Genomic DNA, 12038 nt, shown 5'->3' with positions numbered 1-12038 from the left:
TTTGGAAAGCTGTGTCTTATTTCACCTCTTACTTTTATCCCAAATGGGTTTGTCATTGACTTTACAAGTATCCCAAATAGCAAGTAATTTTACGCTCGGGGCCATTTTTGACCACTTTATTCAACTTTAAGGTTAAGTTTTGGGCTATTTATGTTTTCCTTTGGTATTGTTCGTTTAGACAATCTAACGGATTTGTTATAAAAAGAAGACATTCAGATGCGATAGGCCACATTTATTCAAAACATGAAGTACTTATTGTTTTTAATGGCTTTTGCTATTTTGTTTTTTAAGTGTTTTTATTGCATGTGTATCCTGGGGCGTGTTAGTCAATTATTTAGAACACAGTATCAGAAGTCTTTTAAGAATAGTTTTTGGGACATCACTTCTTTGTTTTATTACTTGAGACACCTTTGTAAATGAGATCATATTGTAACAAGGAGGCTCGTTAATGTGCTTCTGCACATGATGTTCCGACCCGAGCTCATCTACATTTTTGACTTAATTGTCAAACAAATGAAGAGATAACAAAAATAGCTGTTTGAGTTTAAAACAATCGTTACACAACCTATCTACTAATTGAATTACATAATGCCATGCCTCATTACAGCGCCAACGAGATCTGTCAGTAAAGAGACTACGAGACAAAAACAAATAAATAACAAAATTAGCAAAAACAAAATTTCACTGCAAAAACGGAATTTCTAAATTAAAATGCACCTAGTAACAACGTCAAAAAGCAGTCAGATACAACCTTAACTGCTCAAATATGGGTTCTCCTTAATATACAGCAGATGGAAAGTTTTCTTAATGAGACTAGGTAACAAGTCGACAAAGAGAACGAACTTTGAGGCGAAATTCAAAAAATAATCAACATTTTTTAAACCAAGAAATTTCAAAATTCTCAAAATCATTTTTAATAGCCGCCCTCATCTTCTCAGCCGGCTATTATAGCGCTCCTATTTTTTTTAATTCGTCGAATAAAAAAATGTTTCGCTTTACCTCATTTTGCCGCCTTTTCAACATTTTGCGTGAAATCTTTTTGACTTCTCTAGGCTAGTTTCTCTCTTCTCTCATTCTGCTAAAAGTGATTTTGAACATCAGTTGCTCAGCAAAGCAATTCAAAATGAACAGAGTCAGTATAAAAAAAGTCAGAAGTAGAAAGGGGATAAACCCATAATGCCCAATTTTAGATGCCCGCTATTTGAACGTCGTTCCTATAAGTCTTAGTTACCATCTTTAATGCTTATTGTTATTGATAGTGGAGCCTGTATTCTCTCTCTAAGAAACAGAAGTATGTTCAACTAAGAAATGCCATCAAAATCAATTGGACTTGAAAAAATGTTTTTGTACAAAATTTTTTTTTCAATATCTTCTCTTATTTCAATCCCAATCATGCTTATTGGAATCAATGGCGGCTATTTTTCGGCAATCTGCCGGGTATGTTCTGTTAATTGAATAATCTTTGATAAATTACTAAAAAAAGCCCTAAAAAACCAAAAGGACCTGTCTTTGATTAGACTAAGCCATAGAAAGGAACTAAAGAAAAACTCAAAGAAAAAAATTGGCTATTATCTGAATATTACGTATTTTTAATTCTATTGTTATTTCTACTAATTCAACTGAACGATTTATACTGAGAGATTAAATAGATTTACTTGGGCCACATTTGAAATCCATTGGGACCTGTTATTACGCGATTGTTCTGAAAGAAGAGAAAAAGAAACACAAAAATTGACCACTCAAAAACGTTTATAAAAACGCATATTGTCCATCAAACAAAGCATCAGTGACAAAAATTACCAGTAGATATGTTATTTTTGAAATACAAGAAATTGGATGGGACCTCCCATCAATGAAAATAAGTTACAATTTGACGAAAAAAACTGAAAAGTTTGAAAATTATTTGAAAATGTTTATCATAACCCTAAGACTGTTCGCTTTGAACTGACTGCTTCCGGTAACATCATTTGTTCAATCCTCAATTAGAAGCTTATGAGACTTGTCAGCAATTTAGGGCTACCTAAAGAACAAAAACAGCAAGTTCTCGAAAACAAATTGAGGGAGAAGTGTTGAAGGCATTAAAAAATGAATTTTTCACTAAAAGCTTTTCTTTTTTCAATTAATTTTTATAGAAATGAGACTCCTCTTTTTTATCAATATAACTTCAAAAAATCAACAAGTATGAACAAATACATTAGAACCACGAAATTATTAAGAAAACTCGTAGTATCAACGCCAATAAATTCATTAGTTTTCAACGTAAGCCAGTAAATACGCTAAATTATCGATGAGACAACAAGTTTGTTTGTCATTCATATTTCCTCAATAAGACCTAACAACAAGTTATTGATTTTGGAAGCAACAAAAAAGAAAGGCAAAAACCAAAAACTCAACAAAAAAGTGCCGGAAGAAAGTGTCGAAGCAATCATAAGCTCTTCTGTGAAAACCTTATCTATGATCCGTTGAACGTCTTCCCTTAACCAATGGGAACTATATGTAATAGAATAAGGTGCTAAGATTTCAAAAGGATCCTAGAATATGAAAAAGTACCCGGAAATTATAAAAAAAATATGACAACTCGTGGCATTGATATTTTAAAACTAATAGGTGGAAGATAAAACCGCTAACCAGGTTAATTTTGGCTGCAGTAGAAAGAAAAGGGATCCTGTCAGTACTGAGATTGACTAACAGTTCACAAAAAATTTAGGATTGGTTAATGTTCAAAAAGAATTTTGAAAAATTATTTTAAGTCTTAACAGCCATTAAACTCAATCTTTCTAGAATAAGAAAGATTGAGTTAAATGTTAGTCAATCGGAGGTCAATAATTACGCTCAGATAAAACCCGATGGGAGGAAAAAGATGTTTGTCATGCATAGATAACCAATAAGACATCACAATAATTCTTATGACTATGAAAACAACAACAAAAACAGGCAAAAACCAAAATTCTTGAAGTCATATAACCAAAAGCTAGAAGATGAAACTGCTAACCAGATTAATTTTAGTTGCAGTAGAAGCAATGGTCCTGTCAATTTTGGGACTGATTAACAGTTCAGGAAAAACTTCAAGATTGGTTATTGCTCAAAAAAAAGTTTCGAAAAATATCTTTAAAATCTTAACAGCCATTAATAATTTTCAACGGAATTCAAAAAATACTCACAAATATGCCCGATGGGAGTACAGGCATGTTTGTCATGCATAGGTTATCAATAAGACATCACAATAAGTCTTATGACTATGAAAACAACAACAAAACAGGGAAAAACCAAAATTCAGTAGAAAATTGCGAGAAGTGTCGAAGCCAATTAAACCGTTACATTTTCTGTGAAAGCTTTATCTGTGATCCACTGGATGTCATCTCTAAACCAATGGGATTAGAATAATGTTAGTTTGATGCGTACAATGTTTGGATAATGTGATAAGAGTTCAAAAGTAACCAATAATACGAAAATATCCATAATTTTTTTTAATTTTTGAAATCTTGTGTCATGGAAGTCGTATAACCAAACATAAGAAGTTGAAACCGCTAGCCAGATTTAATTGGGTGGCAGTAGGAAGGAGGAGGGTGCTGTCATCACTGAGACTGACTTACAGTTCACGATAATGAGTTTATGATTGGTTAATGTTCAAAAAAATTTTACGAAATTATTTTTAAAGACTTAACAGCCATTAGCTGTCCACTCAAAGCACTAGATATGTTCACTTAATGCTCATTACGGACTATATTGCACTGTTAGTCAAGAGTCCATACCATAGGACTCCAAAAATTAATAAGACCTCAAAAAGTAATTCAAAATTTCATTTAAAATTACGAAAACTCAGAGTGGAAGCCAAAAAAGCATGAGCAATTCCTTGAAAGCGATATTTTTGTTCATTGGGCTTCATTTGACTCTAAAGAAGGTTTGTCATTAACGGAAGCTTGACATGAAAAGTGACTTGTCTCTAGGTGACTTAAAAAGCAGAAAAGTTTTATAAAAAAGAGCGAAAGAGCTCTCAAATAGAATTCGATTTTTTTTTTTATAGTGAACTTCCCTATGAGACCAAAACTAGTCTTTTTTTAAAGCCTTTCGTCTATTAGGAACACAAAATTGGTTCATTTGTTAGCGTGAAAATTAATTTTGAAATAGTATTTTTATAGAAAAAATCTTAATTTGAAAAAAAAATTACACTAAAAGTGGACAAATATCACGGGTCACACAAAATTTTAATCCTCGATAATTGCTCGAAAAAAAAAACGAAAATTAAAAAAATCTTTTTATTTTTGAATTCTATGCTGGACCAGCGTTTTAATGATACCACTCACATTTCTCTGCGATGAATATATCGATCGGCCAAAATTGTCTGAACAAAAAAAAAACCTATAAACCTATTTAAGTATATAGTTCCTCCCCCCACAAGTGGGGTCGGAACGAATAAGAAATGTGCTCATTTTTCAAATTTTGTGAGGTGTTTTTGCTGTCTGTTTCTTGTTTGTTGCAACTCACTGATTAAACAATCATTATCACAAGGTATATTGGGAGTAATTGATTTAAAGTTGAAGCTTGTGGAGATTTATAGAGAGGAGTGGAAGTCGGATTTTGATTTTATTCTATTTCCCTTTTTCGAATTGAGTACAATAGTGAAATAATCGAATTCGTTTGCTTAATTGGTGGTCGACAAAATCAGAGTCTACTTTGTGTCGTTTCAGGAGTCTTTCGGCTATATTTTTTTGTACTTTGTCGGACAGAAGTTTGTTTCGCTTTACCTTAGTTCACAGCTTGTTCAACATTTTTGAATAATTTTTTGAATTCTCGAGGCTAGTTTGACTCTTGTCATATTGATCAAAGTGCTTTAAATCATCAGTTACTTGGCAAAACAATCTAGAATCAAAAGAGTCAAAATCGGAGAACGAAATCCAAACTAGAAACGTTGTAAACGCATGAAGCCCTATTTTAGACGCCCGCTGAGTCTTAGGTACCATCTATAACAATTTTTGGTATCTATAGTCGCCCCTTTTATACTCTTATTAAAAAGGTTACTTCTGACTGCGATATGAAATCAAAATAGTTTTTCACTTTAAAAATGTTTTTGTCTAACAGTAATTTTCATTTTTTTTCTCCAGTCCCAATCCGGGTTATGGGAATCAATGGCGACTGTTTTCCGGCAATCTGCCGGGAATGTTTAAAATTTGTAAAGATTTATAGTAATAATTTATTTGGCTTTTGATAAGTCCAGTTTTTTTCTGTCACCGGTCACAAGATATAGAACGAGCTGCTTCATTCATCCGTGAAATGGCTAACTTGACTACCTGACTTTTGAAAACCTACGTTTAGTGTTTTAATCTACCTCAGTGTGTCATGGGCTGTGAATACATCATCTTCATGTAATTGTAGGAAGGGCAGACGATAGAGACGTGTCAGATTAGTGACGTCAGAAGAGGTGCCAGAGGTCAGTTTGGTGAACTGTTGAGAGAGAAGTTCTACTCATCCCAACTTCCAGGGCTACCCCCCAATTCTTTCTCGTCACTTCCAGGTCACTTTTTTCACTGTTTATTTGAAAAAAAATTAGACCAAAAAAGTTAATTTGAGTTTGTATGTCTGCTTTGCTTTCTTAATCGAGAAAACATTATTAAATAAGTTGTAAAACAGCTAGTAATTTCATAGCTGCTATTTATGGTTTCCAGTTCATAGTTTATTTCCATAATTTCCACTTATTTTAGTCCTGCTGGTCTTTTGCATGCCATTTTGTAAATTGGTTTTTTGTCCGACCAATTTGATTTTTCTTTGAACTTTTTGCTCTTGGTTTTGCGTGATCTAAGTTGCCCTCATTCAAATTTTTTAAGCAACTGAACTCAATTGGTAGTTTTTACAAAGAGTGAAATCAAGACTGCCAAAACTGATTTTATTTTTCAATTTATTCTTTAGTTGTCTATTATGGGTTCCACTAACGACCCTTGAAGCACCTTAGACAAGGTGTACCCCCGCTGAAGCAGACTATAATCAAAACTTTGCGCCTGTTAGTTTTAGATTAAAACATTTATAATTAAAAATTTTTACTCTTCTTGCGCAGTGTGTCTTGTTCTTGGTGACATATGTGCTCCCTGTTGCGGCTAAAATTAGGCAATCTGAAGTTTATGCTTGATGCAGTACTTGGCATTCATTTTTCTATGAATTTAATTTTGCTTCTTAGTAATATTTGGCATTGATAGTACCTGTGCTGGATAAAAGTTGGTTGTTTTCAGGAGCACCTGGCACTCTGATAACATCTAGTTCGGGAGGAGGAGGAGTTACACCCATTTCCAACACTCAATCAACAGGTGCCACGTACAACTCTATTGGCCTCCCGAGCCAGAACAGCTTGTCCGGCACTAATTCCACAGTTACAGGGTTCGTTTTAATTACCTAATAGACTGGCTGGATTGTAGAGAATTGACGCTCCCCCGCCTTTTTTGTACTAATAATGGTTTGTGTAGCTTTACCACTATAGATATGTAAATTTATCAATTTTAGATGGTCATATTACGGCGGCGGCGGCGGCGGGGGGGGGGGGGGGGGGGGGGGGGTTGTCAGGAGTTTCTTGTTAAATCGCCTCAGGCTGCATTTTAAGTCCCAACGTACAGCAAAGAAAGTAAGCAGCAGAATCAAGTATAATGTAAATAACCCAGTTCATGTTCTCTATGTATTTATAGCCAGACCTGTTTTTTGGATACATGCAATTGCCCTCACTGCCATAATTCCAATTGCACATTCACTCCTTAATGCCAAAAATCCGAAGATTTGCAAAATTTAGCCCTTAATCATTTCAATCGCTGTCAACATGCTTCGGTCGCATAATTCCTCCCTTGCGTTATTGGTATCATGTCATCCTAGTTTTGATCTTGAGATCAGCTCTGTAGTAAACCATGAAGAATGCTGGATCACTGAGTATCTACTAACAGCTATTGGTGGTAGAACTCTGGACCTCAGTGAATATTAAATATTATGAATTTCATGTGTGTTATACTTATATTTTTTGCGAGGATAAGTTTAGAGATAAATTCAATCAACATCTTTGGAGACAAAATTTTAACACAATGCTGTTCGATTATTCACAACCATACGTTCAATTCAAATCAATTATTTCGTCTCTTATTTCTTTTTTTTTGTAGATCTTGTTGTCGCTCGCGTCTTTCTTGGGTGATTGAAATCTGAAAGTTCTCATGGACTGAGAGTCATAGTCAGTTTTTGAAATACTTTCCCTTCTTTTTCTTGTTTTTTCTCGTTTTAGATATGCCTGCTTCTGAAGTTAAATAATTTACCATTTTTAATAGCCGCCCTCATCTTCTTAGCCGGCTATTATAGCGCTCCTGTTACATGACTATTTGACTTTTTGTTACATGACTATTCTTGGTACCATGACCTCTAAATGCTACTGTATCCTACAGGTCTTTTAATTTTAATGCCTTATTGCGTGAATAAATGAAATAAACCAATATCCGCTTGCAATAATATTCAATCTCAAAATTTGTTATTGTTTAATAGCCGCCCTCATCTCAGCCGGTTATTATAGCGCTCCTTTTTACAATTCAAAGAATTTGAATTGTATTGGGGCGCTGTCTTTTTTTTAAGATCTGTTCACACATTTTCATGATTTTTGAAGTCAAATTGGAGTAGTGATTTTGGTCACGCCGAAACAGGAAGTGGAGCGAAAAAGCGAGTGGTTTTGCGGCGTGAAATTTTTGCGCTCTAATTTTAAAGTAGAGTGAGAAAACAGTGTTTGAACAAAAATTCGCTTTCTCGCTAGTGTTTTTTTGTTCGCATGCGGCAATTTCACTTTGATTTTTACTGTTTTTATTAGCCGCGAAGCGTTAGCTGAGGCTATTATTGGCCTTTTCTGGGTTTTTTTTATATCGTCAACAAGATTTTTGTTACAAGATTTTTTGGATCGAATTTTTTTCTAAATAGCTTTCCCAATCCATTCATAGTCCCTTCTATGTCTAGTTTTCTCTTTAGTCGATGAAAATTCTTTGAATTGTACGTCAGGACTTGTCCTGCTATGTTTTTTACTTCGTCGAATAAAAAAATGTTTCGCTTTACCTCATTTTGCCGCTTTTTCAACATTTTGCGTGAAATCTTTTTGACTTCTCTAGGCTAGTTTCTCTCTTCTCTCATTCAGCTAAAAGTGATTTTGAACATCAGTTGCTCAGCAAAGCAATTCAAAATGAATAGAGTCAGTATAAAAAAAGTCAGAAGTAGAAAGGGGATAAACCCATAATGCCCAATTTTAGATGCCCGCTATTTGAACGTCGTTCCTAAAAGTCTTAGTTACCATCTTTAATGCTTATTGTTATTGATAGTGGCGCCTGTAGCCTCTGTCTAAGAAACAGAAGTACGTTATGTTCAACTACGAAATGCCATCAAAATTAATCGGACTTAAAAAATGTTTCTGTACAAAAATCTTTTTTTTCAATATCGTCTATTTCAATCTCAATCTTGCTTATTGGAATCAACGGCGGCTATTTTCCGTCAATCTGCCGGTTATGTTTTGTTTGTCAGGTCTAGTAGTTTTCAAAGCAATGCGGTTTTGAGTCGGTATTGCCATGATGTTTTTACGGTAGTCTTGTCGCAAATTTCTGTTTCGACCTCATGTTTCGAAAGGAACTCTTTGCTCTGTAATTATTGGCTCCCTTAAATATTCATCTCAAAGACTTATGAAGATATGAAAAATGAGGTGATCTGAACTCCTTGCTGCGTAAGTTATTTACTAAAAAATATTTTAGAGAGGGTTGTTAATTTCTCTCAAAAGAAGTTTGTAGCAATTATATTAGTCCTGTCGGTCATTTTTTAATGCGATTTTTCGCTTGATCGATTTTTCGTCTGACGATTTTGACTGTTCGTCCTCAAAAATGGGATAAACAGGTGACGCCTAGCGGGCATTAAGTGCGGGCCTTTCAGCTCTGTTTCAGCTCAAATTGTTTTGGAGACTTATACATATGGTGTGAGGGGCGGTTCTTAGAGGTTGAAGACACCCCCACCCAATTTTGCCCCCTTCTAGTGCCCCCACTCTAGTGGTAGTGGTGGAATGGTTTCAACATTTTAACATCACGAATTTTTGCATCTTTTGTCTTCCAAGGATCTGATTAGGCTTTTGAATTGTCACAGTTTTTGTTACGTTCTTTTCGAATTGTAAGTTTTGTTTTTGGAAACATCAATATAAAAATTTGCTTCGTTTTCGTATGTTTTTGAGCTCAATTTCTGAGCTTTTTGTTATTTGCTGTATGCTTTAAAGTTTTTATTGTTTAGTTTTTAAATAAGGTTTCACTCGTGTCAAAGGTTTGAAATTCGGCAGGTCGTAATGTGATCTCAGATTTTATTGTCGTTTTCGCATAAAGATTGAGGATCGAAATAACCTTTGTTTTTTTAGTACTCAATTTTTTTGTTCTCGTTTCAACTGCCGGCTTGACTTTTAGAGGCCAACGCGGGTTGTCTCAAGTTAAAAGTTCTATTATTGTGCGCTTTTCAGTGGTAGTTATTGAATATTGAACCACAAGACAACGAGAAAATCAGTCGGCTATTAATGTAGTATTGCATCAGATTTTGTCAAAATTGAGTGTTTTAGCGGAAGAACCCTTCTAGACCTTCAAAACCTGTCAGTTTGTTGTTAATTGATCATGTAATTAAAGTACATAAGAAAAATTGAACCTTCCTGTTTATTTTGTTGTTGAGAGTTCTCAGTCAACTTAAAAAAAACGATGTGTCCTGAATTTAATTATAAGCATTTGCAGGTCTGGTACCAGTTACAATCCAAGCGTGAAGACGGCCCTGGTGAGTCCAGTAATATCTCAACTGGGATCTGGCGCAGCTTTCACAGCCGGCGGAGGTCCCCTGTCCCAGAATCAACAGAATGCTGGACAAACCGTATTCTTTGAAGACCGGGTATTAGTTGTTGTATGTGGCCTGGACTTCGTCAATTTGACGTATTGGTACTTCTGCATGGATTCACCGCAAACTGTCATGGTCAGTTTCTACGTGGGGTTCCAGTTTTCCATTGACACCGTGGAATCTTAATTTATTATTTGTCGCCCCCACCCCAATGCCATTTATGACCACCAGTTGCAAACTGTTGTTATATAACACCTCTGTGTTCAAAATATAGCACCCTCACCTGATTGTGCGTAAGAGTTACATGTCCATTAAGCTGAGGACTAAGCATAAATGTGTTCACGAAGTCTTGCTTGGTTTTTTAGACGTGGATTGATGGCCTTCGGATGTGCATTCACAACATAAAAGCAAACAACATTGGACCCATGACGCAGCTAGTCAAGCAGTAAGTGTTCAGTCACTGTTCTTTTTTTATTGAGAAAAATTATGAGCATATTTTCACCATATTAATCGAATCTAATGAAACTGTCGACCAAGATAGAACACTATTCGACACAAAATATAAGCTGTTGTCAATTTATCAAAGTTACGTAGAGTTGTGCTGATTGGCATTAGTATTTGGCTTATAGTCCTCCTATTTAGAGGCTGAATTGACCATGTTGAATCTAATGAAACTTAAGATCAAAATAGAGTACTTTTTGCCACTAAGCTGTCGTCAATTTCTTTAGTTTTTTCCAATTGTTTCAATTCCAACGTTGGGCTGGGGGTGTCAACGGTGGCTATTTTCTGGCAATTTGCCGGCTATATTCCGTTAGTGCATCCGTCCTATAGGAAATAAAGATGTATCATGAACTCCACCTGTAGCTGAATAAATCCGAAAATTTAAGCCATGTTTCTGACCGCCATATTGTTTTTATGCATTGTAAACTACCCTTTCGTTCTCACTAATAGAGTATTTTCTGAGGTCATGAAGCATTGGTTACTTACTCTGATTTAGGTCCCTGAGAACTTCTGGCGTTTATCGAGAACCGCTAGGCGTTTAGAGATATTAATCCTGACTTTCGAAGTGACTTCTGCAGAGTCAGGCAGCCTTGCTTATAAGGCATAAATTTCAAGTTTTAAAATGCCGGAAGTTCCTGAAAGTCGACTTTTGGCTATGTATACTTATGGCTATGTATACAGGAACTTATGGCACTACAGACTTTCGGCATTTTAAAACTTGAACGTGCGTGTTTTAACAATAACTCTTTTGTGATTTTTAGTTGGATGAAGTTGCGTCTGATGGTGAACGTGAATGGCCACATTCCTGTAAAGAGCATTACGAAGACATTCGCTTCTGGTAAAAATGAGAAAGTGGTTGTGGAGATCATGGGAGATCTGAATTTACCCAATGGAAAGGTAAATTGCTTCTCTTGTAAATGCAACCGATAGAAAAGGATCGGACACCTTAAACGAATGAGAAATCTGAAAACTATTTTAAATTGTCTGCATTTGCTGTAAGATATGCTTCTAAATATTTCCTATTGATAAATGCGTACGCAAGTAGTTATTGCAATTCTAATGTTTCATATTGTAATAAATGTCGACAATAGTCATTACAGCTATTTAAGGTGCCATCGAAAAGTGTAAAATTATCAGTTACGTAATCTATTTCTCCTAAGATTTTGTGGCGGCGACTCAAATAAATTCGAGTGAGAAAATTTGAGGAGCTAAAAAGCCGCGTCTCATCATTAATTCAATTCGTTGAATAAATTCGGGGCAAAACTAAAATGGAGCGCTTTCGTTATCGGCGACAAGAGTATGGCGTTTTTTTGTAATCAAGTTTTTTCTTATTAATATCCGCCCTCATCTTTTCAGCCGGCTGTTATAGCGGCCCTAATTTTCAACAATTCAGCTTAATTTTTGCGTCAGACAATTATGCTGGCGGCCGGGGGTTCGAATGCCTCCGTAGACAAAAATTTGAATCATTTTTAGCTGGAGAACATCCCCTCTGGATTAGATTACCCTGACTGTATTTCGAGAGCAAGTTGTTCGACGCTAGTGGGTTTAACTTCATCACGAAGTATTTTTTTCGAACATCGATTTATGTTTTGGAACGTTGACATTTGTTTTAGAACTTTGGAATTCATTAATAGGTTATCCAAAATCTTTGCCTCAAAGTTTTGTTAGAGCATCCTTTTGTTTCCATTCATTTTTCT

General features: G+C 35.3%; 2 protein-coding genes across 7 annotated transcripts in view; one reads left to right on the top strand and one right to left on the bottom strand.

The window, feature by feature from the left end:
• Positions 1-12038, top strand: part of LOC142344540 (1-phosphatidylinositol 4,5-bisphosphate phosphodiesterase beta-4-like) — a 129710-nt gene that overhangs the window by 13587 nt on the left and 104085 nt on the right. For all 6 annotated transcript variants that reach the window (XM_075396298.1, XM_075396297.1, XM_075396296.1 and 3 more), the window contains 5 exons: positions 5374-5512; positions 6222-6366; positions 9744-9975; positions 10206-10285; positions 11103-11238. In XM_075396298.1, coding sequence (XP_075252413.1) covers positions 5374-5512; positions 6222-6366; positions 9744-9975; positions 10206-10285; positions 11103-11238 — 732 coding nt within the window. The remainder of the gene's footprint in view (positions 1-5373; positions 5513-6221; positions 6367-9743; positions 9976-10205; positions 10286-11102; positions 11239-12038) is intronic.
• LOC142344544 (uncharacterized) overlaps positions 1-12038 on the bottom strand; it is a 566363-nt gene that overhangs the window by 504830 nt on the left and 49495 nt on the right. The gene's annotated exons all lie outside the window — the stretch shown is intronic.

Source organism: Convolutriloba macropyga, chromosome 8, assembly GCF_964194025.1.
Source record: "Convolutriloba macropyga chromosome 8, txConMacr16.3, whole genome shotgun sequence".
NCBI lineage: Eukaryota > Metazoa > Xenacoelomorpha > Acoela > Convolutidae > Convolutriloba > Convolutriloba macropyga.
This window is presented reverse-complemented; position numbering and strand designations above follow the sequence as displayed.